The sequence below is a fragment of the Capricornis sumatraensis genome, chromosome 7 (assembly GCF_032405125.1).
Source record: "Capricornis sumatraensis isolate serow.1 chromosome 7, serow.2, whole genome shotgun sequence".
Lineage (NCBI taxonomy): Eukaryota > Metazoa > Chordata > Mammalia > Artiodactyla > Bovidae > Capricornis > Capricornis sumatraensis.
This window is the reverse complement of record NC_091075.1, coordinates 46,146,001-46,173,984: the sequence shown is the minus strand read 5'-3', so window position 1 is coordinate 46,173,984 and position 27,984 is coordinate 46,146,001. Positions and strand designations below refer to the sequence as shown.

Here is a 27,984-nt window from a genome sequence, read left to right as displayed (position 1 = left end):
TGTAAGGTTAATAAAACTTGCAGTACCGGGTATGTAGGTCTATGCTCAGTAAATGCTGGCTGCTGTTATTATTATGGTGGTTGTTAGCATGGGGATTTTAAAAATAAGGCATGTGATTGTTAGTCTGTATGTGCAATGGTAGATTATAGCAGGATATTGCAATCATTTCTGGAGTATTAGAATCACTACCACTAGAAACAGTTACATATATATTTGAGGCTGATATCAAGGATGGAGAAGTTACTGAAACCATATTCCATGGTTTGCACATTCCATGGAAGAAACCTGCAAGTTCTAATGTGAAGGAGACACTTCAGCGGAGGCTTAAGGGCATGGGCTGCTACTGTCTTTAGATCTCTGAAGGGTTGTCCTACAGAATAGGTTTTAGCATTCTTCATGGAATGAAGCAGTATACCATGGGAGTGCAATGAAGTACTCTAATGAAGTGCAGCCCTGGCAGGTGCAGGGAGAAGGATATGAGTTCATTGTGGGACAAAACAGTCACCCGTGGAACAAGATTGTCTCGGGAGGCAGTGGGTTTACCATCATTGGTGGTGAGAAACTGTTCACATGGGTATTGGCAGGGTCTTGGGGATTCAGGCATCAGCCAATTGATTAGAGAAACTTTAAATGATACGCTGAGTTTTGTGACTCTAGTACTGGGTCCTCAGTAGAATCATCCAGTGGGATTAAAAAATATAACAGTGTCTTAGGACCCACACTAGACCAGTTAAATCAGAATCTCTTGGGATAAAGCTCCTGTAACAGTATTTTCACAATCTTCCCGGTTGAGTCTATTGTGCAGTCAAGTTTGATAACTACTGTTTTCATGGGGAAAAGTAGAAACTGTTGGCAGTAACGCCAGCTGCCTATCTTAAAACTATAGGTGATCAATTCTGAACAGCAGGAGACAGTATCATTCTGTGTGAGAAATAGTAACAAAACAGGGCAGAGTTGGGTTGAATTTGGCTTCACTGAGCCCCAAATATTGAGGAAAAGTAAAAGCGTTATTTGCTCAGTCATGTCCAACTCTTTGCAACCCCATGGACTATAGCCTGCCAGGCTTCTCTGTCCATGTGATTTTCCAGGCAAGAACACTGGAGCAGGTTGCCATTACCTTCTCCAAGGACTCTCCCCTACCCAGGGATCGAACCTGGGTCTCCCACATTGCAGGAAGACTCTTTTACCATCTGAACCACCAGAGTCCATCTCAATTGAAGCCTCTGGCCATTTTAGCTAATGGTTTGCTTAAAGGTCCATGAGGTCAGTTTAAATGCCTGTCATAGAACTTCCTAGAGGGGAAGACGAGGGACTATAGATGCTCAGGATTCAACTACAGGAACGAGTCTATTTTCTCCCGAAGGAACTTGCTATTATGCATGTTTACTGGCTGCTGAGTGATTCATGCTGTGTTGGGGGAGATGTGCTCAAATGAAATGTGTTGCTTCTATGTAAAGTAGCTTATTTCTTCCAGGATACTCCGACCCACTGATGCAACCCTGCAGAACAATGCAAATTCTGCTGTGTGTGTGTGTGTGTGTGTGTTTGGGGATGAGAGAAAGACAAGAGTGCACGTAAGAGATGCATATTTCTAGGTCATGGAGCATGCCTTCACACTTCCCTCCTCTGACCTTTATGCCAGAAGCATAAGAATGACCCATTGTCCACTGGCCCTGGAGCTTGGTTGTTCCTAATCTCTGGACGCTCAGTGGCTGAGCTGGCCTCCTGCCTGGCCAGTTGGCAGCTGTCAGGGTAGCCCCTTGTATCCCAAATTTTTTCCTTCGTGGCTTCTTCCTGCCTGATCCCTCATCCTCTGGCATGGCATTTTCTCCATGACAGTCTGCCCCTGAACTGCCCTCGCTGCTGCTTTGGTAAAGGCTTGCAACGAAAGAGTAACAGCCACTGGCGAATCCAGTTTGTGCAAGCAGCATCAGCAATGGATGAGACCTCCCCTAGACTGGAAGAAGACTGGAAAAAAGGACTTCAGCGAGAAGCGAGCTGGCAGGTAAGTGATGTCCTCAGCTCCAGACAGACCCAGATGACTCTCTCATCTCTTTCAGCCCAAGTCTGGGTAATTCACATCAGTCTGTTGGCACAAATGTGTTGTCTCTAGGCATATCTTTTTGGGAAAATCATCATTAGTTTCCATTTCTTTGTAAACCATGCAAATAAGATTCCAAATGAATTTCCTCTAGATTCTTGAGCAAGCTAATAGAGTTTTACAAATCTATAGATGTTGCTAAATTTATACTTTCTTAATAAAGGCCCTTGAATTAACAAGTTGCAGGTGTATATCAAAGGAAGCATGAAGATTTGGTTTGTGTGAGTACAAGTTCATTGCAATATAAAAATTTAATACAACACCTGTCACCACACTTACTTTATAGTGTTATAGTAGCTTGGAATAAGGGGCTTGGTTTTAACCTATTTTAATGAGGTGGCCATTCTTTTAATGTGGCTTGTGTGCCTTTCTTATTTATGCTGAACTCATAATAGGTAGAAGCTCTGTGGTATGCAGAAAGTTCAAGCTAAAGGATTCATTTTGGTGTAGAGGCAGTTTTCATTAAAATATGCAAAGCAGTAATGTTTATACGTTACAATACCTATTTCAAATTAGCAAAATTATATGCTCCTGTCTCGTAAGCTGCCAACTGAAATCCTTTCCTAAATCCTGTTGAATGGCTTTGATTACTCTTCTTCACATTACACATTACACACCTCTAATGCATATTTTTACGCATCCACTCCATTGCCATTTAATTAGACAACAATATTGAAGAGTGATGCCAGAGCTTTTTTTCTAATGCTGCTGCCTTATGGAAAAAGAACACTTTCGTGCATGAAGCATTTCTTATGGGTGGTGTTGAATAAAGTGCAACTGTGATTTTCCATTTTGTCTGCAGCAGACAGTTTCTTACAAAAGTGGTGATTCAGGACGAGTTGATTCTCAACATCAATTTTAAAAAATAATTCTCCCTTTTTATAAAAAGAGAAAATTTTCGTAAGAGTCTCCTTTGCAATAGAAATTTCTGTGAAATGTAGTGATATTGACAGGTATGTTCTGTTCTAAGCTATGTGATGTTCAGGAAGGAGTTTCAGAAAAAACCTCCTCCAGACTGTCATGAAATTGGAGTCCTTCCACTTCGAGTGGGTACGTTATTTAGGAAGCAGGAAGGCATACAAATAAATCTTTGTGTGCTACTTTGAGAATGTCACATGGTTGGTCCGCAGGGGGTCTAAAGAGATGTTCAGATATTTTATGGTATGTTGATGTGACTTTTGGATTTTTGTCTTTTGTTTATGTGTTTTCCTTTAAAGAGCTGGCATCTTATAGTCTTCAAAGGGGGATGAAGGGAGAAAGCATGTGAGGAGATGACTCAGAGATCCCTGTGGACAAAATATTTAAACTAGGAACATGAAATCCAAATGTTTATGTAAGAAAGCATGTGTCCTATCAGTGGTCCTATCCCATGGACCTTTAGCTTAGTCAAAGGCAGATGATGAAAATGTTCTCTGTGCTTATTACCTACAAAGATGTGATCCTGTACGAGCTGACCATTGTCATTTCCACTATGGTAACCGAAGCTCTCCCTATAGATATTGGAGGTCATGCTCATGGGAAGGGCATCCCAGGCTTCCTTTGGCCTGTCTGTCTCTTGGCCATGCATGGCATTGTATATTGTGGTGCATCAGCCCCTGCTTCACTGCTTCTGGAGCTCTACCCTCAGTGAGGTCTGCCTGCTGCCCACATTGTCCAGCCATCTGTATTGCCATGCTGGGTCCCTAAGCATGGAGTCACCCCACTTCAGCTAATACTCAAGCTGTCCCTAAAGGAGAAACTGGAATCAGACGGGATTAGATGTAAGACTTTCATCCTGAGAGTGACTTCTTTTGGCCACTCATGGTAGTGATGGAGTTGAAGATGTTTCACAAATTGTGATTGATCCTGAAGCTTCAGTTTAGCTTTAATTTGGCATTTATTATTGAAACTGATTCAGTACTTTTTAACCTAACTGTTATTTACCAATCACAGTGCCAGGTATGTGTGTGTGTACTCTTTCCTAAGGAACCTAGCCAGTAGATATTATTACTCTCCTTTTACAGACGAAGAAATTAAAACTTAAGGAGGTTACATGACCTGTCCAAAGCCATCTAGTATTCAAGTCCAGTCCTGTTTGACTCTGGTGCCTGTGCTCTTTTCACTGTGCTGTGCCATCTGAATTGAATTTTATCTCATTTTTTATCTCATGAAATAATAGCTTATGAGCAGCTGTGACGTGGGCAGGCAGGAAGAAAGAGGAAGGAAGGGAAAAAGCATGACGATCTTCTAATGGAATAATCAGTCTCTGAATCATTAAGACTTTAATAAAATGTTTTCAATAGTTTATTTTTTTAACCCTTACTCTCTACCAGGCCCTAAGCTACGTTTCTAATTTTGACAAGTATGTTAACAGACAGATATTACTTATTCCTATTACACAGATGGGGAAAATGAGGCTCAGCAGTTAGGGAACATGCTCAGGGTTGCAGAGCTACTTGACATAGTGAAAAGGGATGTGGTCCAAGTTGGACTGGCCCGAAAGCCTGGATTCTTGTTAAGGCTGCCTCTCAGAATGTATTTCCAAATTATATTTTGATCAAAAATATTTTACTATTTCATCTCACAGTGATGTGATGGGATTTGGTCCTTAAGAAGTCCCCTGATGGCTTTTTTTTTTTTTTTTAATAAATAAAGAGTTGGGCAAAAATGCCTTGCTCACGCAGTTATTTAGAATGTATTTTAATTGGATGCTTTTTGCCTTAAATAAACCAGCATACCCACAAACTTGAAAATGAACTAGATGCAATTGCTCAAATCAACTGTAAATCTAAAAATCCGTTTAAGCCTATAACCTGTACTGTAATACCAAGAGCAGCTGTGCCAGAGTTATGACTCCTGACACTTAGAGCCCACTTCAACTCTGGGAGAAGTTGTGAAACGAGGTGGTGGGGGCTTCGTTCATCAGGTCACCAGCGGATGATTGGCAGACTGACTTAAGCATCTTTGCTTCTTCAGTTGTGAACCAAGGCATTACAACTGAGTGGGGCACTGTAGAGAGGATGTGAGGAGGCGCAGATGCTTCTTTGCTGGATAATAGTCAGTTGAAAGAGTCTATGGAGGGACAAATGGCTCATTTCTCATGATGATGTTTTCTCTCGGGGTGGTCCCCTTTAAAACAACCAATGTAATAGTGGTCTGGTAGTTGTGAACTCCTCTCTCAGTGTTGTCCACGAAGGTCTCCTCAACAGGAAGACAACTTCCTCGAGGACAGAGATGCATGTTGTTTGTCTCCGTGCCTCTGCCTTCAGCACTGAACCTGGCACACACTCAGCCCTGATGATGTTCACCTCCCACCCCCTTCTCACTCGCTCTGGGCCCCCCAGGTTGGCACGGTAGCATGGCACCCACACAGCTAAGCGGGTGAGAAGGGGAGGATGTGAGAGAGCCTGCATTCGGGCGTGAACCCTCCCAGGCTCCACTCTGCTAATTACTGCTGGTTAGTGAGAAGCAAAGATGGTGATCTCCTTGTTTAGCTTTCTTCCTTTTTCCTGGATGACTTTTCTATAAACTTCAAATGCCTCACCTTTCCCCTATGGAGAACTGGAATAGAATATATTATCTGTGTCTGTTTAGATACCTGTATTTATCATGGTACCTCTATCTGACAGGAGCAATGGCATAAAGATTAAGAACATGGGATCTAGACCCAGACTTCTGGATTCTATCCTTGGTGTCATCAATTTCTAACTGTGCCACACTGGTAGTATTTCTAACCTCTCTATGCTTTAGTTCCCTCACCTATAAAATAGAGATAATTATCCCAGCTACCTTATAAGAATGTTGTGAGTATTAAATGAGTCCATTCATGAAAAGTCCTTAAAATGATTATTTATTATTTTTCTTTTATTTATTTAATATAAATTTATTTTAATTGGAGGCTAATTACTTTACAGTATTGTATTGGTTTTGCCATACATCAACATGAATCTGCCACTGGTGTACACGTGTTCCCCATCCTAAACCCCCTCCCACCTCCCTCTGCATACCATCCCTCTGGGTCACCCCAGTGCACCAACTCCGCACATCCTGTACCACGCATCAAACCTGGACTGGCGATTCACTTCACATGTGATATTATACATGTTTCAATGCCATTCTCCCAAATCATCCCACCGTCGCCCTCTCCCAGAGTCCAAAAGACTGTTCTATATATCTGTGTCTCTTTTGCTGTCTCGCATACAAGGTTATCATTACCATCTTTCTAAATTCCATATATATGCATTCAGTTCAGTTGCTCAGTCGTGGCCGATTCTTTGCAGCCCTCTAAATCACAGCACGCCAGGCCTCCCTGTCCATCACCAACTCCTGGAGTTCACCCAAAACCACTTCCATCGAGTTGGTGATGCCATCCAGCCATCTCATCCTCTGTCGTCCCCTTCTCCTCCTGCCCCCAATCCCTCCCAGCATCAGAGTCCTTTCCAATGAGTCAACTCTTCGCATGCGGTGGCCAAAGTACTGGAGTTTCAGCTTCAATATCAGTCGTTCCAAAGAACACCCAGGACTGATCTCCTTTAGAATGGACTTGTTGGATCTCCTTGCAGTCCAAGGGACTCTCAAGAGTCTTCTCCAACACCACAGTTCAAAATCATCAATTCTTTGGTGCTCAGTTTTCTTCACAGTCCAACTCTCACATCCATACATGACCACAGGAAAAACCATAGCCTTGACTAGACGGACCTTTGTTGGCAAAGTAATGTCTCTGCTTTTGAATATGCTATCTAGGTTGGTCATAAGTTTCCTTCCAAGGAGTAAGTGTCTTTTAATTTCATGGCTGCAATCACCATCTGCAGTGAAGCCCCCCAAAATAAAGTCTGACACTGTTTCCACTGTTTCCCCATCTATTTCCCATGAAGTGATGGGACCAGGTACCACGATCTTCGTTTTCTGAATGTTGAGCTTTAAGCCAACTTTTTCACTCTCCTCTTTCACTTTTATCAAGAGGCTTTTTAGTTCCTCTTCACTTTCTGCCATAAGGGTGGTGTCATCTTCATATCTGAGGTTATTGATATTTCTCCTGGCAATCTTGATTCTAGCTTGTGCTTCTTCCAGCCCAGCGTTTCTCATGATGTACTCTGCATAGAAGTTAAATAAGCAGGGTGACAATATACAGCCTTGACATACTCCTTTGCCTATTTGGAACCAGTCTGTTGTTCCATGTCCAGTTCTAACTGTTGCTTCCTGACCTGCATATAGGTTCCCCAAGAGGCAGGTCAGGTGGTCTGGTATTCCCATCTCTTTCAGAATTTTCCACAGTTTATTGTGATCCATACAGCCAAAGGCTTTGGCATAGTCAATAAAGCAGAAATAGATGTTTTTCTGGAACTCTTTTGCTTTTTTGATGATCCTAGTATACTGTATTGGTGTTTCTCTTTCTGGCTTGCTTCACTCTGTATAACAGGCTCTAGTTTCATCCACCTCATTAGAATTTATTCAAATGTATTCTTTTTAATGGCGGAGTAATACTCCATTGTGTATATGTACCACAGCTTTCTTATCCATTCACCTGCTGTTTAGTGCCCCATACACTATGGGTCTTCCCTGGTGGCTCAATAGTAAAGAATCCGCTGGCAATGCAGTAGCCACAGGAGACACAGGTTCGATCCCTGGGTCAGGAAGATCCCCTGGAGGAGGGCATGGCAATCCACTCCAGAATTCTTGTCTGGAGAATCTCTATGGGCAGAGGAGCCTGGCAGGCTACCAAGGTTACAAAGAGTCGGGCGTGACTGAAGTGACTTATCCTGCACACCCACATGCACACTGACGGTGTGCACTGTATGTGTTAGGTGCTATTATCTATTTAATGAGATCAGCCATTCAAAGTTTTCTGAACCTATACTGTGTGTAAAGCACATCTACACTTGAGTGAGTGAGACAGTGTTGGAGACATTGCCTCTGAACTTGAGGTCATGGTGGGAAGAGCACAGCAGGTTGTTATGATTCGAGGACAGCTACAAAATGCTGTGTGTGTCACAGAAGCGTGAGGAGTGGTCTCCAGTGTCTAAGGGGTCCCATGGAGGCAGTGATGCTGGTGCTAATTAAACAAAGAGAAGGATGCAAGCCAGACAAAGAACTTGGAAGAGTATTAAGGCCAAAGGAGAACTTATCAGAGGCAGGAGGAGCCAGTTGTCTTTTGGTGCTGGCCTTTCACGGTGAGGCAGGGGTGATGTGGGTGAGTCTGAAGGGGAAAGTTCCTGCATGGTCAAATCAAACATCTCCAAACAGCAGTGCAGAGTCATCAAAGCACTTTAAACAGAGGCATGAGATAGGGCTCAACAACTTTTTAGAGACATATCATTCTAGCTTCAGTGTGGAAGATAAATTAGACTGTAACAAGATTGGAGGCCAGAAAACCAGTTAAGAAGCTGTTTCACCACTTTAATTGAGGATTGGCAGGACCGTGGAAATAAGATGGAGATGGAAGGGCAGATTTGGAAATATCTAGAGGACGTGGGCCCCTGGATTTGGTGATTGATTCAGGAAATGGGTGTGTGGAGAGTCAAATGAATCTTCAGGGTGGCTAAGTGGATATAAGTGACATCATCTGAACAGAGATTGCTAGAATAAGAAGATGGTCTCTGGGCTCAGGATGAGGTGGATAATAACTAACACAATACTGAAGAAGAGTTATAAGAATATGGATAATATAGTACTTTATACTAGAAAGATGAACAAAACCCCATGAGGACTCAGAAAACCTAGGAAAGGTAATAATATCAAAATACTAAACAACGACCAAGAGCTTACTTTGTGCCAAGAATTGTTTTAAACATTTATCATTTATTAGCTCATAGAATCTTCACCATCATGGTATTAGAGATATGAGTTTTATCTTCATTGTGCAGATGAGGAAGTGTCGGAGAGGTTAAGATCACTTAACTAGTCCATGGAACCTAGGCCAAAGCAGCCTGGATCCAGAGCTTGAAAGCTCCTTAGGACTATGTCTATTTGCATGGAGCTAGGGGGCCATGGAGCTAGGTCTTTCCAGGTGGTGCCAGTGGTAAAGAACCCACCTGTCAATACAGGAGATAGAAGAGACCAAGTTCCATCCCTAGGTCTGGACGATCCCCTGGAAGAGGAAATGGCAACCCACTCTAGTATTCTTGCTTGGAGAATCCCATGAGCAGAGTAGCCTGGCGGGGTACAGTCCATGTGGTTGCCGAGAGTTGGACATGACGGAAGCGGCTTAGCACAACACAGAGGCCCAGGGATGAGTTCACAGAGAAGATGACACTGGAGCCAGGTTTTTAAGAAGGAACGCAAGCAGGGAAATCTTGAGTTAGAATCTGGGCTTTACTGATTCTCTGATGATGGTGATGCTCGACTTGGGGCAGAGAGAACAAATTCTTGTGTGAGTTCAGTGGGTCTCCCAAGGCTGTCAGACTGAGCTTCTCAAGGTGAGATAGGCTCCCCAAAGAGGCTGCATGTGATGAAGGAGGCCTCTAGTAAGGCTGCCTCAGTGCTGAGCAGGCCATGAGGTATGAGAGATAGTGGACCTGGAGACTAGAGGGCCTGATGGGGAAAAGGCTACTAGACTTAGGTGTGTGAGCTCAGGCAAGTTCTGTTCTCTCCAAATGGTTTCTTGTTACTCTCTACCTTTCCTTCTGATACCATTTCCATTTTGTGTTTCAGTTTCCATGTGGACATGAAAAAGAAGTTACGTGTGAGGTTGTTTCCTGCTCTCAGGAAAGGATTCATTTCTTCATGTGTGCTACACCTTGCATTGAAATTGATGGAAAAGTGGTTCATATTTTGAGTTTACTCAATATTTAGAGAATTCTGCTTTAAGATACTAATGAAAGTGAAAGTGAAGTCGCTCAGTCGTGTCCGACTCTTGGCGACCCCATAGACTGTAGTCTAGCACACTCCTCCGTCTATGGGATTTTCCAGGCAAGGGTACTGGAGTGGGTTGCCATTTCCTTCTTCAGAGGATCTTCCCGACCCAGGGATTGAACCCAGGTCTCCCGCATTGTAGGCAGATGCTTTAATCTCCAAGCCACCAGGGAATGTCACCTATCAAAGGAGCGAATTGTGATGATGGGGTAAAGTCAGCACCTGAGGGTATAGACGACCAGTTCTAGCTTTATGTCAAGGGTATGATGGACGTACCCTGGAGAAGGAAATGGCAACCCACTCCAGTATTCTTGCCTGGGAAAATCCCATAGACCGAGGAACCTGGTGGGTTACGGTCTGTGGGGTGGCAGAGAGTCGGACGTGACTAAGCAATTAAGCACACAGCACATGATGGACTAGCAAGAAATGGCATGAATGTAGAAACTGTAAGAGTGTAGGTTTCTCAGAAAACAAGTTCCTTTTTTCTTCCCTTGTTAGATTTCTGGCACAGTGGTATATTTGAGAAGACCCCTTTTTTGCTGGTTACAACTTTTTGTTGCTTTTCAAATTATTTGGGACTCATTCATTCATTTGGTCTAGGAACGTACAGTGTTTGATGTATTTCTTGGATTCAAATGTCATCGATTTATAAGGCTTAAAGAGACCTTGGGATGGCGTGACATTGTTAGTTTTCACCCCCCATGTTCTTCACTCTGAGCGGAAGCAAGTCCAAAAAGCTGAAAACAGATGACCTTCTATAGCTGCTCTCCATAACTCATCCCTGGGTCTAACAAATGATTCTTAGGTTAAGGAAATTCTTCCTTGTGGTGGATGTAAGCCTTACGTACTCGTTGCAGCTCAGAACCAGTCCTGCTCCTTCCTCCTCCCTGGAGGTGGAGAAAAACAACTCAGTCACTGTCCTCAGGAATCAGCCTTTCTGGCCATGAGGAGCATTATGAAAGCAGCCTTCAGCTTCTACTTCTCATGGCTAAGCACCTTAAGTCCTTAGGCATAATTCTTCATTTCCATCTTCTTGAGTTTCTCTGAAGCTTCTCCAGATCTGCTCATTACCTTAACTTCTGTAGTCTAGAATTTTTCAAGAGGATCTAGCCAGGGCTAACCAGTAGTGGCCATCTGCTCATTTATTTAATCAGCGAATGCACATTTATTGAGCTCCACGTTTTAAATACTAGACCCATGGGCAAAGTCCTGAGGTGGCAAAGATAAGTAAAAACAGCCTAAGGCAGCACTGAGAGGTTGGCTCATATGGATCACTGCTTACCAGCTGTATGACCTTAAACACATTACTTAACCACTCTGTCTCAGATCCTTCCTGGGCAAAATGAGTTAATGATAATATCTATCTCATTGGGTTGTTGTGAGGATTAAATGGATAAATACATGTAATGCACTTAGAATAGTGGTCACTGCATAGTTCTCCTCATGTAACTCTTTGCTAAAGAAAATAATAATGAAATAAGATGTAGATCCTGCCCTCTAATTGTACCCACTTTACTCAGAAGGATGAACAAGTAAATAATCAGTTAATGACAGTTCAGTACATTCTGTGCTCTGATAGCAGTCTGAGCATGTGGGATGGAAGTTCAGAGAAGCAAGAGGAATCATGTCCCAGGGCATCAGGAATGCCTTCATGGTTCACAGAAAGTGGACTGTTGGATGCACGTCTTAAATTCACATATTGTTGATGTGAAAGGCAGGGAGAAACCTTGGACAGACATTTTCTTGTTCATTTTTACTGTACAGATGGCAGAGTTGCCTCAAAGTAACGGCTTTCTAGGTGGTGAAGAGGGTGAAAAGGTATCCTAGTCATAGGGAAGCTTGTGAATAAAGAACTGGAAGAACAGGCATTTGGCGTGTTGGGAAGATGGCAGGTGGCTTGTTGTGTCAGGGGGTGTTATGGGCACCGAGGCTGGAGGAGGCCTTAGGTTGTGAATGGAGCCATTTCCTTAACCTAATCCGTGCTCATGGGGATTTTATTTAAAAAGTCGCAGCATTTGAGATCTCTCTTCTAGGAGTTTTCTTACTCTGTCTTGGGGTCAGAGTTATGCATCAATCCCTGGAGGCCAGAATCTGAATCCTATTCATTTTCCCGTTTCTCTCAGGGCTTAGCATAGTACCAGGCATGAGGCAGGCTTAAGTCATGTGTATTGAAATCAACTTTGCTGTGTACAGCAAGTGCCCTCATCTGCTTGTTCTAGGACAGCCAATTGTGCTTATGCATGGATGAACCCATGCTAATAAATGAATCTAGGGATTTTACAGATTTCAAATTTGACTTAATTTTGAGCACCTCTTGGGAAGGGAACAGTTTTGTGTAAAACCAAAAAACCAATATGAGAAACAAATTCTCCTTGTGGTCTCTCTGCCTTTTACATTTGACTTCTTGTGTTCCTGTGTGCTGTATTCATGGCTGATTATTCTGATGGGGACCTAGTGAACACTGAGTTTAAGATTGAAGACTTAGACTCTTCCCATTTGGAACTCTTTCATGAGCATTGGCTCACATCGCTCCCAATCCATGCTGACACTGGCTACAGAAAACTCGAGATGTGAAAGGCAGGTCTTAAAAGAAGGTAGCTCTGGACTCTCTAAAAAGACAAATATGTTTTACATCAAGTTCCCAGGTTTAAAAAAAAAATGTCAAAAGAAGTGAGAAATCCTCAAGTTGTAGCAGCTGGGTGAATGCAGTGATTCTCTCACTTAGGGCACAAAAGCTGCAATTTTCTATCTAATTCACTCCTCAATCATTCTATGGCCCCTGTCTCAAGCTCAATTTAAGCTTAGTCCCCAGTACACAGAGCCACTGCACAGTATATAAAGAAATGACTGGCCAAAGGGAATGAGGGGAAGGCGGTGCCATGTGGTGACCAAAGCTTGAGTCACCAAGTAGTTCTGGGGTCACACAGCATCTTTCCCCAGCGCCTCTCACAGAGTCCGTGTAAAATAGGTCATTTCTTCCTTAGCCTTTAAATGGTAATTATCTCTGCCTGATAGGCTAATCTGCTCAGACATAGCCTGATGCTACTGTTCAGATCCTCACCACATATATTGGGGAAACAGACAAATTTACTGGAGACTTGAGAGGGTAGTGCCTGGATGGAAAGTTTGCTGCCTCCCGGGCTTTGAATTGAAATGGAACTGGGCTAGTGCTCTGCAGAACTCTATTACTGCTGATGACTGTTTGTCTTTTTCAGAGGAGTTCGGGTGAGCAATAAATATGACTGCTCTATAGGGAGCGCGTCCTGGAAACTGTTGGATCTTTCTTTACATGTGTCAAGTGTGTTTCAGTTTTCAGAAGCCTATATCCATTTATACTCCATTTTCAATCTCTTAGAAGCTCTATGAAAGAAATGGCAACCATGTTGTTATTACCAGTCATCAAATGCATAAACTGAGGGCTGATGGGTTAAGAGCCTCGCCCAGCAGGGCCAGGATGAGGATTTGAGTCTGAAGGGCAGTGCTGTGCTTATGCGGGCAGATCCCACTTTCTCTCTACTCACTAGTCAAGAGTGAGTTTTTGAGAAGCTTGTAAAAAAAATTGTGTTCTTTAATGAATACTTAATTGGCCTTAATCAGTTGTCCCCTTCCTTGAAAAGGGTGATATTTAAAGCTGAAAACTTTTCTGTAATCATTTCTGAGAAAGCACTCCCCTCACCAAGCCTAACAATGAAAATGTCTGGTGAAAAAGCAAGATGTTCACATTTCTCCATGCTATGCCTCACGCTTCAGGCAAGGGCTTCTTGCAATGGTGAGAGTCCAGACACAGTCAATAGTCTGGGGATGTGCTGCAGAAATATATAATTTTTGTAGCACTGTAAAGACTTTTGAGTATTGCTAGATTCTTTTTTCCTTTCCTTTCACATTGGAAAAGAAGTCCACTGTCTCCCGCAACCCAGCTTCTTGCCAACATATGACTTGAATAGCATCAGTTCAGTTTAGTTGCTCAGTTGTGTCCAGCTGTTTGTGACCCCATGAACTGCAGCATGCCACGCTTCCCTGTCCATCACCAACTCCCGAAGCTTACTCAAACTCATGTCCATCGAGTCAGTGATGCCATCCAATCATCTCATCCTCTGTCATCCCCTTCTCCTCCTGCCTTCAATCTTTCCCAGCATGAGGGTCTTTTCTAATGAGTCAGTTCTTTGCATCATGTGGCCAAATATTAGAGTTTCAGTTTTAGCATCAGTCCTTTGAATGAATATTCGGGACTGATTTCCTTTAGGATTGACTGGTTGGATATCCTTGCCGTCCAAGGGACTCTCAAGAGTCTTCTCCAATACCACAGTTCAGAAGCATCAATTCTTCAGTGCTCACCTTTCTTTATAGTCCAGCTCTCACATCCATACATGACTACTGGAAAAACCACAGCTTTGACTAGACTAGACTTTGAATAGCATGAATCACCTCAATCCCACCTTTTGCATGAATCAAACTTTCAGTGACACAAAGAGTTGAGCTGTTGAGATCAGATGTTTTCTTTAGAAATTTTTGGAAACTGAAATTGCCAAGAGGTCACAAAGTATAGCTTTTGTTGTTTTTGTGGGGATAACAATAAACTCTTAGATGCATTGGTCTTTGAAATATACTATTTTCATTAGTAATTGGTTTTGGGGTTCACACCTAACTTGAGGAACTGTGGTTGCCCGTTTCTTGCATTGTTATTGTACTTTTTATGTCTGTTTCATCTGCCTATGATAAATCCACTTCTCTGTCCCAACTCCTTTCTCAACCAAAAACTTTTCAAAAAATCTCCTAGCCATCCTTAAAAACTCCTATCACCAACTAATTTGAAGTTCTGGACTGTAATATTAGTTGTATTATAAGCATAAGTTCTGAAGTCAAACCAATGTAAAGCTAAATTATGTTTTGCCGTTGACTAGTTGAATAACTTTGGATATACTTCTGCTTTAAAGTTTTAGTTTCATTACCTTTAAAATGAGATTACAGTAGTAACTTTATTCTAAGATGATTATGAAGATTAAAGGAAATAATATACTCAAATCCTTTGGCAAAGTGACTAGCATGTTGAAAACACTCAGTAAAAGCCAGCAATGATTATTCCCATTGTAAAAGGTTTCCATTAAGACCATGGTTATGACAATGCTGTTCACAATCCCATTTCTGCCAGCTTACTCATACACAGGATGGAAGTCAGACATAGGAAAAAAGAGACGAAAAAATATATGATCAGGTAAAATTAATATCTATATAGTGAAGCAAAGATATTTGGCAAAACTGAAAAAATGTTTTAGAAAATGAGAGTTGAGTTAGTTGATTCAACAGAAAATAATGTGCAAAAATTAATAGCTTTCTGGTGTACTTGCAATAACCAGTTAGAAAATATGAAGATTAAAATCATTCAAAATAGCACTAAAATGTAAACTAAAAATAAATTCATTGAGTAATAACACAGATTCTGTATGAAGCAAAGAGTACAACTTTAGTAGAGGGATAAAAGAAGACTTGGATAAATGGAAAAGGAATCATTTTCTTAGAAAGGAAGAGCAAATACTGTCCAGACGTTAGCTCTTACCAAATGAATGTACATATTTAATGTAATTCTAGTCAAAATCATTTTGCTGCTGTTGTTTTCTGGAAACTTGACCAAGCATTCTAAAGTTAATTTTGAATAGTAAATAGAATGAAAGAGCTAAAAAATATTTTAGAAGAAGAGCAGCAGGCTTTTCTCGGGTATATATTGTAATGTACTGTAAAGTTGTGGATGTTCTGGAGTAAGAATAAATAGGCAAATCAGGTTGAAATAGACTAGAAACAAGACTCTGGTAGAAATAAGTGTTTAGGATGTAGATGTGGTCAAGGCTAGATTGCATAGTAGTTGAAGAACTGACAATGATGTAAGAACTGGTGTTGAACCACCTGGTTAACTGAAAGGAGAAAAGACTACAAATTAAATTCCAGGGAGAAAGAATAAACTGTAAAAAATTCAAAATAAATAAAAGGAGAAAATATAGGGTAATGTTTATCAGATCCTGGAATGGTAAGGATTTCTAGGCATAAAGGAAAAGAGTGATCATTTTGATTATGTAAAAGTTTTATTTATTAATTTTTTATATCCCTTAGTCAGAAGAAAATTTGGACATAGGGGATCTCTGTCCATTTCCTTTGTCTTTTACAGAATAATTCTAATCACAGGATGGTATTGTAATTTTTTTTAAATTTTTATTTTTACTTTATTTTGCTTTACAATACTGTATTGGTTTTGCCATACATTGACATGAAATCCTCTACATTGGAAATATAATAAACAAAAACCCAAGAAATTATAAAATGGGAAAATATTTTTTAATGAGTCTGGTCTAAATGGCTTGATATATTTAAGAAATTAAGAGATTATAAATAAGAACCTAATATTCCACTTGAAAGGAGTTTTGTCCATGAACAATTAACAAGAGCTATATGTTACCAATAAATACATAAAAATTGTAATCACATTTGCCACAGAGAAATTAAAATGAGACACAACTGGTAGAGATTTTGAGAAACTATTATATTGGTAACACTATTGATGATGGAATGAATCCCATGTAAATAGTCTCTGCCTTTGGAGGAGAGTGTAAATTATTGCCACTTTCCTGGAAATTAGCTATATAATATAATAAATAACATAGCTTTCAATAGCTTAAAAATTTTTAAAAACTTAATACTATTCTAGAAATAGATTATAAGGAAGTTATTATAAAGATAAAACTTCATATTAAAAGGTGTTTATTTTGATATTATTTATAAGAAGTGCGGCTCATTTAAATTTTCAGTTATAGGCTGATTGTAAAACACACTATGATGCATCATTAAAAATTGTTTTCTATATTTATTGTAGGGGGAAGTGCTTTTCATAGAATATTAAATGAAAACCATGTACAATATACTTTAAATTAAATAAGGTAACTGACACAACAAAAGACAATAGAGATATAAAAAGATTTAAACCCTAAAGGACAAAGAGAATGAAAAGGGAGATGATGTTGGTGAAGGAATGTCTCCTGGATTTTGAAAGCTTGAAAGAAAATAAACAAAAAGTATCTGACTTGGCACAGCATTAAAATAATAGTGAGATTTAAGCTTTTGGGAGAGAATCAACAAAAAGCAGGCTGTTTGGCACTGCCAAATGTCGGAAATGCTCAGAAACTGGATGTGTGGGTGTCTTAGAAAATGAGGATGAGAAGTAGATTAGAAAATACATGAACAGGTTGAAGATGATAGAAAGAGCAAAGAGACCAGATCCCTTCTCTTACTCAGTGAGGAGAGAACACAGTTTTTATCCTAACAGAGTTGAGAAAAGATCTGGGTTTGAGAACAGCTGGGCACTGTGGATAGACAAGTAATAAATAATGTGAAAATAAGACGGTTTCAGGTGAAAGTCTGCATACAGAACAGTGAGACCGCAGTATTCTCTCTTCTCTTCTCTGATGGAGAGGAAAGAGAAGATTCCTTCCTGGAAAAACTGACCAGTCCAATAGAAAACACGTCCTGTGAAAAGATCAACTCTCCTCCATGTCACACTGCAGCAAAGCCCACTGCCTGTAACTCCTTTCCGGTCAACCTTGGATGTTTTCCTCCTGAATGACCAGACATTCCAACATGAAAAAGACAGACTAAAACAGAAACAAATAAACAAAAATAACCGAAACAAACGGAGGCAGTGCAGGCCAGGGGAAAATATTTTAAACAATCTTTATTTCGAGAGGTAAGATAAATTGTATTCAAAACATAAGAACAGGCCACTGTGGGAAGGAACATTCAGAAAACCAGAATAAGGTCTTAGAAATAAAAATGTGAATGCAGAAATTAAATAATTTAATTGGAAGAAGAATTAGAAAACACATTTTAAAAAATCTCTGACAAATTATGTTAAAATAAAGACAAAAAGAATGAAAATAAGAAAGAAGAGAAACAAGAAAATTTGATGAACAGCTCAGGAAGCCTAAAATCCAGAGGAGATTCTGAAAGTGATACCAGATAAAATGAAGGGACTGGAACTATTAAAGAAGTAGTAGAATCCTCTTGAATTGAAAGGCTTCAGTTTACAAATATAAGTATCCATTTATTTAATGCCAGAATAACAGATCACACACACACACACACACACACACACACCCTTAGACACATCACTGAGAAATTTCAGAACATTTGGAATAAAGAAAATTTACTAAATGATTTCAGAAAAAAAAGCAACAGGTTACATACAATTGAAAATCACATTGAAAATTACCTCTTGAAGTTAGATGAGAACAGAGGATGATACTCAAAATTTTAACTGATTTTCAACCTAGAGGTCCATACTTTGCTACTGCCTCTTATTGTTACTGGAGTAAAATTGGAGGCATCTATAGGATTACATAATATAGTGAATGTAAAAGTTGTTCAAATAAGATTTTTTTCAGATTATAACATCTTTACAAATTTCTCAGAAAGCTACTAAAGGATGTACACCATCATAAACAAGAAGGTGAATCAAGAAGGAAGAAAATATGGGATCCAAGAAATAAGAGAGGCAAAGGATATTCCTAGGATGATGGCAGAAGGTAACTCTAGGGTGTCAGCTATGCTGAATGCCTGAAGAGAAGCTGGTACAGATCAGAGCAAAAGGATTAAGGACTCCTGGAGGGATGCCTTCTGGAAAAAAATGGAACTGAACATCTGTCTAATGTGAATATATTGAACACACTAAGAAGTTTTATTTTATTTTATTTTTAGCTCTGACAGAGAGTTTGTCATTGGATCAGAAAACTAAAAAGGAAATGTTAAAAGGTAGACAGCTATTAATTCTAGGGGGAAAAAAAGTAGGTAAGAAGGAAAATTTAATTATGAGACACTTTAGCAGCAGCAGCCTATAGCTCAGCCGCGAACAGAACAAATAGTTCTTAATAATATAACATGAAGATTATTTATTTTGCAAAATCTATGACATGACTATGGGGCTTCACAGATGGTACTAGTGGTAAAGAACCCACCTGCCAATGCAGGAGACATAAAAGACATGAATTCTATCCTTGGGTTGGGAAGATCCCCTGGAAGAGGAACTGGCAGCCCACTCCAGTATTCTTGCCTGCAGACTGCCCATGGACAGAGGAGCCTGGCAGACTACAGTCCATAGGGTCTCAAAGCACTGGACACGACTGAAGCGACTTAGTATGCATTTATGAATTTAGGAAGATGATGTATTTCTCTCTCACTTGAGCCTGCCATTGGCTTCTGGGGCTTGAAGGAAAGGAACAGGATGCTTAGAGCTCCCTTAGGTATCACTGGAGCAAAAAGGTGAGGAGTCCCAGGAGGATCTTCCTTCTCTCTGCTTTTAGAGAAAGCACCCTGCCACACTGGGGAAGTGGAAGCTACCCACTCATTGTCCTCTGTTTATGCTGCTACTGCTAAGTCACATCAGTCGTGTCCGACTCTGTGCGACCCCGTAGACTGCAGCCTACCAGGCTCCTCTGTCCATAGGATTTTCCAGGCAAGAGCACTGAAGTGGGGTGCCATTGCCTTCTCCGTCTGTTTATGCTAGTGATTAAAAAAACCAAACATCTAAACATCTAATTGTGCAGAGTTAGGGGTGCAGGAAGCACTTGGTCAGGCAAACGCTTCAGGGCCAAAGCATCCAATTATTTGCATCTCACTGCACTGGGCAAATCTCACTCACTTCAGCCAACAGGAGGTCATCACAGAGAGAATACTTTTTTCAGAATTTCAGAGAAGTCTATGAAGAAATGAAAGGGCCAGGCTGATTTCACAGTAGAAAGATTAGGGCATGAAAAAGGTAGGAAAAAGAGCATGTTGGAGAAGAGACTTCTATGGAGAAGGAAGTGATAAGGAACTTGGGGGAAAGGCCACTTAGGTAAAACTAGGCTCATGTGTGTGGTAGTTTACATTTAATTCTCACAGCAAGTGTGCAGGTATAATTATGTAGTAATTTCCATTCTCGGATGGGGAAGTGGAATATGGGGATGTTGGTTCTTTGAAGGGCTCCCAGGCTCACAAAGGTCTCAGATTTCTCATTTTCCTTCATCATATGAAAGAAATGTTAGTTTCTTTTCTAGGTGTTTTCTAGGTGTTTTAATTTACTGGGGTGCTATTTTCTGGGGTGCGTCCTTCCCAGGGTTCGCTGTGCCAGTCTGCTATTCCTTCTGGTGAGGACTTGCTTTTACAGGACCTTCTACATGGGCAAGGAGGAGGATCTGAGCACCCAGTCTGCATGCTATTTCCACATCTGCCTTTGGGTGAGGGTCTGGACACCCACCAATATCCAACAAGGGGTCCAAAGACATCCTACCTCTTCCTTGCCCTCTCTCCTCCTCCCCAACACAAACCACAAACTGAGGCCCACAGTTAATCAGTGATTCCTCCTGATTGCCTATATAGGGGAGAGGCCAAGTTTAATGCTGGCCAGTTGCATTAAATAGTCCAAATAGTGATTCTACGTCTTAGAAGCTGTGAGAATGCGACAGTTTCCTAACCTCTTGTGCTAACTTCCCGTGTTTCACCATCTGTAAAATGATGATAATAACAGTAACCACTTCATAGGGCTGCCGTGAGGATTAGATATGAAAATTGCATCATCATCATCTCACTACCATCCCCAAAGGGCTGCACATAGAAGATGCTCAGAGCAGGTGGCTCTTTTCATCTGAGACTGGTTTCAGCTCTTTGAAGTTTGGATTTGCAGAAATAGGGGTGAGTTGAGGGAAGACTCAGGGTTCAAGAGAAGGAAAAGCAGAAATAACACTTTATATGAGCATAAGCTCCCTACTATGCTTGATGTTTCTCCACATTCCAGCCACTTCTCTCATATGTCAACACACACACACGAACACATACCACTCCATTTTTATTATGCATAAAGTCCACTGATCATCAGAATGCTCTGAAAACTGTCTCTCAGAAAACCTAAACGTTTTCTGGGTCACCTTTCTGTATTTAGTGAAGGAAGATACCAGGGAGCATTTTAAGACATCTAAGCCTCCATGCTATCCTGGCAGCTTTTGTTGACACATCGCTTTAGAGCAGTTTTAGTTCGACTTCAGCTTGTGACTAAGTGCAGGTCAGTCACTGTGACTCTGAGTGCTTTAAGGAACTTCCACCCCATGACTTTCCTTTAGCAAGTCTCTCTTGGCCAGCAGGCCCTGTGCAATTGCATTGTGCCAATGTTTCCACTTGTTTTGTCTCTCTGGCACCTGTGGGCCTTTCTAGGAGTTACTGAATTGCTGAGCACCTCTGAGCAAGGCTGAGTCACCCTTAGCCCTTTAATATACTAGAAACTTTCAGACTGTCATGGTCTAAAATGTTGAGTCTGGTTGGGGTTGCCTAGACAAGTTTTTGTGTGCACTTCGAGAAGGATGGCTTAGGAATCTTTGATCACTGGGGACATAGGGCCTGTAGATTCCCACTGAAGGGATGATAATACACTGGGGAAAATGGTTAGGCCATTAAGAATCATGTTTTTCTTTTCGAGTGTGTGTTTGAATTTCTAATTTTCAGATTTATAAGAGCCAGTAATTATATCACCAATTAAATGAGTGAAAAAATCTATAAAACTAAAGAAACACTATTCCTGTTGAAAAATATATGTACATAAAATTAGAGCAATTCACAAATGCAGAATTCTAATGTTATATTAGATGGTTGCAACTGCAAAGCCTCTTTCATATTTCCATTACAGCTCTGTTTTCTTTCAATTTGAGGAAATGTTTCTCTTAACAAAAAACTCTAATGCTTTATTTTAGCCTGAAGGGATAAATCTCATTCAAGATCTGTTTTAAATGATTTTTTTAAGGTTTTGAAGAAATAAAATATTTTTATGTTAATCTCATTAATTTTTTTGTTGTTGTTCTGGGAAGACTCAAACATAAATGAACTTTAAAAGTTGAAACTTTCCACCTGCCTTGTTTCCAGGAAGAAGATTGTTCATGAAATGTGAATTTTTCAAAGGGAAAAGTGTGAGCATTGAGTGGAGGCCTAAGTATAGAATCTGGCATTGGAAGGGACTTTAGGGTCATTTAACCCCACTTAGTCCTCTCAAGGACCCTTGGGAAACAGGTGTAAAATCCACATGCATGTCTAAAATTCAATAGTATGTCTAGCGCCATCCATCAAATATGAATTATAAGTAATCTAAAGTCCTTTCTTATTGTGATTGTTGTTCAGTCACTAAGTCTTGTCCAATTTTTTGTGACCCCATTGACTGCAGCATACCAGCCTCCTCTGTACATCGAGTTTCCTCAAACTCACGTTCATTTAATCAGTGATACCATCCAACCATCTCATCCTCTGTTCTCCTCTTGCCCTCAGTTTTTGCCAGCATCAGGGTCTTTTCCAATGAGTCAGCTCTTCACAACATGTGACCAAAGTATTGGAGCTTCAGCTTCCTCATCAGTCCTTCCAGTGTATATTCAGGATTGATTTCCTTTAGAATTGACTGGTTTGATCTCCTTGCAGTCCAAGGGACTCTCAAGAGTCTTCTCCAGCACCACATTCAAAAGCATCAATTATCCAGTTCTCAGCCTTCTTTATGGTCCAACTCTCACATCCATACATGACTACTAGAAAAACCATAGGTTTGACTATATGGACCTTTGTCAGCAAACTGATGTCTCTGCCTTTTAAAACACTGTCTAGGTTTGACACAGCTATTTTCCCGAGGAGCAGGCATCTTTTAATTTTGGGGCTGCAGTCACTGTCCACATTAATTTTGGAGCCCAAGAAAGTGAAATCTGACACTGTTCCTGCATTGTCACCATCTATTTGCCACGAAGTGATAGGGCCAGATGCCATGATCTTAGCTTTTTGACTGTTGAGTTTTAAGCCAGCCTTTTCTCTCTCCTCTTCACTTTCATCAAGGGGCTCTTTAGTTTCTCTTCACTTTCTGCCATTAAAGTGGTATCTTCTGCATATCTGAGGCTATTGATATTTCTCCCAGAAATCTTGATTCCATCTTGTGATTCATCTAGCCCAGCATTTTGCCTGATGTACTCTGCATACAAGTTAAAGAAGCAGGGTGACAATATACAGCCTTGTCGTACTCCTTTCCCTATTTTGAACCAGTCCATTGTTCCATGTCTGGGTCTAACTGTTGCTTCTTGACCTGCATACAGATTTCTCAGGAGGTGGATAAGATGGCCTGCTATTCCCATCTCTTTAAGAATATTATATGGTTTGTTGTGATCCACACAGTCAAAGACTTTAGCATGATCAATGAAGCAGAAGTAGATAGTTTTTTTGAATTCCCATGCTTTTTCTATGATCCAGTGTATGCTGGCAATCTGATCTCTGAAAGTTCTTTCTAGCCTTAATTGAAAAATTTAAAAATCAAAATAGTATGTGCATATATATATATATTTTTAAGATTGGATATTTCAGAAGGACTCACAATGAAACATAACTGGTCTACCTCTTTCCACTTTGAGCCCTATTCCTTAGTGGCAAATACTATTATCCCTTGCTGCTTCTCAGACTTGAACAAAACAAAAACAAATACTCTGATTCAAATTGCCATTTAATATTTCAAATTCTTATATGATTCTAAACGATGAGTTAGAATCAATGGGTGAGTTATTGTCCTAGAATTAGGAAATAAGAAAATGAAAAAGCTCCTCATGATGTACATGAATTCACTTACACCTGAAGACAACAAAGTCTAGAGTGGCTTGTCCTCTGATTAGTCCAAGGTCAAACGTTAAGTTTATGACACTCTATGAAATGAAACTTGGGTCTGATGCCCTTTCCCCTCTACTAGACTGTTTCTCCTGACGTGTTCTCACACAATTCAGTTATATCCTGAGTACTGCTGTGGTAAACTAGGTCTCTTCTTTAAACAGTGAGACTGTTTTAAAATGCTAGTTACTGTGAGTGCACTGGGAGTGATGCCGTTTTCATTTAGAGACTAGTGTCAATTAGAACATCTGGCTTCCCAGGTGGTTCAGTGGTAAAGAATCCTCCTGCCAATGCAGGAGATGCAGGATACACTGGTTTGATTCCTGTGTTGGGAAGATCCCCTGAAGGAGGAAATGGCAACCCACTCCAGAATTCTTGTGGCAAAATCCCATAGACAGAGGAGCCTGGTGGGCTACAGTCCATGCGGTCACAAAGAGCTGGATGTGATTGAGCATGCAGACATGCAAATAATAATGAGACCATACCTATAAAATTACAAAATGTGTGTAAAATTGATCCAGTTTGGCAAGGAAAAAAAAAAAAAAGAAATATGCAGTTTGAAACAGGAGCAACCATGTAATGTTAAAATGTATAATTGGTAGGAACTTTCTAATGTTAGTATTTAGTTCTAGTGACATCTTTCTATACTTGAAGGTTCCTTCAATTTGTTATTTTATGAGGAAACACTACTGATGGCTCATGGACTGTGGAAGACAGTGTAATAGAGAAAGTGAGAGTATAAAGAGTAGGGAACTAGAAATCAGAATTTGGGTTGCATGTATACATGGGGGGCTATCTATATATATAGCAGGGGTGATGGCAAATTAGAGGTGAGAGTCCAGAGAGTGTTCTGGATTTCTAGGAACTGTCTTGAACAGAGATGATACATTAGGAATCCAGTCTTAAAGTCAGAAAGAGTTTGGTCAGGTAGCAGCCAGGCTAGACAGGTTACTTTCACCAACTGAAAGAACACATGGTTAGCCTAGACAAGTGGTTGGCAAAATTATTCTGTAAAGGACCAGAAAGTAAACATTTTGGGCTTTGCCAGCCAAAGTCTTTGTTACCATTACAACTCTGCTGTTGTAGCACAAAAGTGGCTACAGACAAGATGCAGACAAATGAGTGTGGCTGTGAGCCAGTCAAACTTTATGGTCACAGAAATGTGAATTTCATATAATTTTCATATGTTGCATCGTCTTCTCTTTTCTTTTTTGTATGTTTTCAACCACTTAAAAATACAGAGAGCATTCTAAGGTTGCAAGGCCATACAGAACAGGTGGTCGGCTGGGTTTGGCTCCAGGATCCTGGTTTGGGGATTGCTATGCTAGGCTAACAGAAAGTTAGGGTCCAGCATTTAAGTGATGATTCTGCTGTTTCAGCGAAGCAGTAAAGAGGAACTTTCCCTTTCTCTCTCTCTCCCTCATTCTGTGGTGTCCGGAATCTAAGTTCTCTATGTTTTGCTTTGTTTTCCGTAGACCAGCGGTCGTGACAGAAGACAGAGTAAGATCTGTGTGTGATCGTCTCACTCTAAAACCTTACTTCCTGATCCACAAAGCACTCCAGTGGATAGACAAAGAGGTTCTTTACTGCATTATACAGACTGTTTGCTGAATACATTTGCCATCATGACTACGGTGTAGCCCTTCCAGTAACATCTGTTGATCCGAAATGCATTCGACATTCAGATGTAGTTCTGTGTGGGGTGTATGTGTGGGAGAACCTTTCCATGTGTCCTCTGGATCCTAACTTTTCCCCATGTGTCTGGAGGGCAGGGGCCTCTGCTCTGTTAACAATCCTGGGAAGTGCCCTCAGTGAAGAGTTCTGGGCTACACCCCTCATGGGTCACTGACATCCCTTATCTGTACTTGGTATGATTCATATTTCTAATCTGTATACTTTGGATTGATTCCTGGCCCTTTTTTTAAAAATTATTATAATACTGTATCTGGAGAAGGAAATGGCAACCCATTCCAGTACTCTTGCCTGGAAAATTCCATGGATGGAGGAACCTGGTAGGCTACAGTCCATGGGGTTGCAAAGAGTCAGACACGACTGAGCGACTTCAATGTCATGTCATAATACTGTATACTAATGGCACGCTTTCAAGGTGACGAGTTTTTTCCATCTAAAACTCTGATGCAGATGGCAAGCTGACACTCAGGAAAGTCATGCAGTGGAAAGCTGTTGAACCTTAGTCATAGCCAGAATAGTCTCCCAATTCATTGTTCCTTCTGTTCAGCCACACAACCTTGCTTCTGGTTTAGAGTTTATTGGGATTGGGATCTAAAACCACTTGTAAACTCTGATATGATGAGGTCAATTATCCTTAGGATTTATTGCCATTACAGAGTATTTATGTATTTTATTAATGTGTTTGCTTCCTCCTAAGTAAAAGTCATTGACTTGAGATTGGGAGGGCATCTCATACATTAGAGAGTGAAAGGTAGCCCCTCTTTCCCTGGGATGACCTGGGGATTTTTCCCTTTGGACATTAAAAGAAAATAGGTACTTAAGGAAGTAAGTGAATTTAAATAAGAGAGTAGAGTATAACTTGTAATTTGAGTTCCTTGGAACCTGTAGGATAGATGGAGATACGTAGAAACATCCCCATCTGAACTAATTTATAAGTTACTTGATTTCTTTTCCAATGAGTATTTATTCCACATGTGGATGCCTATAGCATTTATTCTTTATTCTGCCAGCCTACTTTGAAAACCCATGCCCTTAGCAATGCCCAGACTCTGGGGAAGGTACCAGAGAAGACAAGACTTGACTATTGTCCCAAGAAATGTATAATGTTGGTGACCCAAGAAATCTTGAAATAATTCAAAAACAATATATAATAGTATGTCCAGGGCCAACACTAATGGAAGGCATACTAAACTGGGGGAGATTTCAAAGAAAGAATAGGTCAGTATAGACTCAGTGTTTGGGAAGACTTCATGAAAAAGCACAGATTTGACCTGGCCTCTGGAAACTAAGAAAATTGAGAAAGACAGAGGAAATCAATATTTTTAAAATTCTTTTTTTCTGCTGGGCACTGAAGCTGCTCATTTAATCCTTACCAAAAATCAGTATTACTAGATCCCGCTTGAAGTTGAGGAAGTCAAGGGGCCCAAGAGAGGCAGGCTATCCCCTAGTGACAAGTACATACTCTGGAGCCAGAGTTCCTGGAATTGGCTCTAGGTGCTTGCATCTTACAAACTTTGGGACCACAGACAAGACACAGAGCCTTTCTTTGCCTTAGTTTTCTTTTTCGTAAAGTTGAGATCATAATAGTACCTAACTTAATAGGTAGCATTGTTGTGAAGTTTGAATGAATGAATGTGGAGTTAATACATGTCAAGTGCTTGTGTGTGTGTATAAGTCGCTTCAGTCATGTCTGACTCTTTGTGACCCTGTGGACTGTAGCCCACCAGGCTCCTCTGTCCATGGGATTCTCCAGGCAAGAATACTGGAGTGGGTTGCCATGCCCTTCTCCAGGGGATCTTCCTGACCCAGGGATTGAACCCGCATCTCTTAGCTCTCCAGCATCGGTAGGCAGGTTCTTTACCACTGGTGCTACCTGCAAAGCCCCATCAAGTGCTTGGCACATATTAAATGCTTGATTGACACCAGGTACAGTTATTACTGTCACCGTCAAGCCCCTTGCCCAGGAGGAGGGCTGAGATCTGAATACAGACCTGATCCTCTCTCCTTGCTCATGAACTCCAAGCCCATGGTGGAAGGTGAGTGGGTGGTCCTGAGGGACCCAGCAGTGGGAGACGACTGGAGCACAGGATGAGGTGCCATGGTGGTGCCACGAGCGCCGTGAGGAGAGAGGTATGAGGAGACAGAGGATCTGAGGTGCTGATTGGTGTGAGAGAAGGTTGGGTGTGTCGAGGGCGATTCTAGTGCCCCCTTCAGGGCAGAATGCACTGCTCACTTGAGGTCGTGATTTGGTGAACAGGACTATGTACTTTTCCCTCTGATTTCAGTTCAGGCCAGGTGTGTGTGTCCTGTTCTGATACCAGACTCATCCCACAATCCATATGCATGTGTGTGTGCGTGTGTGTGTGCGCTTGTGCTAGATATAACAACCGAATGCTAAATGTGACGTGGACTAGGCCATGCCTGGGTGCCCAGCATCAGCCTTCGTACCTTCACTGTGCTCCAGTCACACAGAATTAATGAATAACTTCCCAAAGCCCCATGAGGCAGGGCCATATCCTTCACCCCCCAGTGCCGTCAGCCCTACCAGGTAGGGTAGCACCTAGTGTATAGTAGACTTTCCGCGAATGATGGCTGAAACACTGAAAGGATGAGTAAATGATTCTTTTACACTTCCAAACTTCTGCACATCCTGTTCCCTCTGATTGGAACAGTCTTGC

General features: G+C 41.0%; 1 protein-coding gene across 2 annotated transcripts in view; it reads left to right on the top strand.

Moving 5' to 3' along the window:
* Positions 1-1,936: 1,936 nt before the first annotated feature.
* Positions 1,937-27,984, top strand: part of PPARGC1A (PPARG coactivator 1 alpha) — a 327,111-nt gene continuing 301,063 nt past the window's right edge. For both annotated transcript variants that reach the window (XM_068975651.1, XM_068975649.1), the window contains exon 1: positions 1,937-2,005. In XM_068975651.1, coding sequence (XP_068831752.1) covers positions 1,937-2,005 — 69 coding nt within the window. The remainder of the gene's footprint in view (positions 2,006-27,984) is intronic.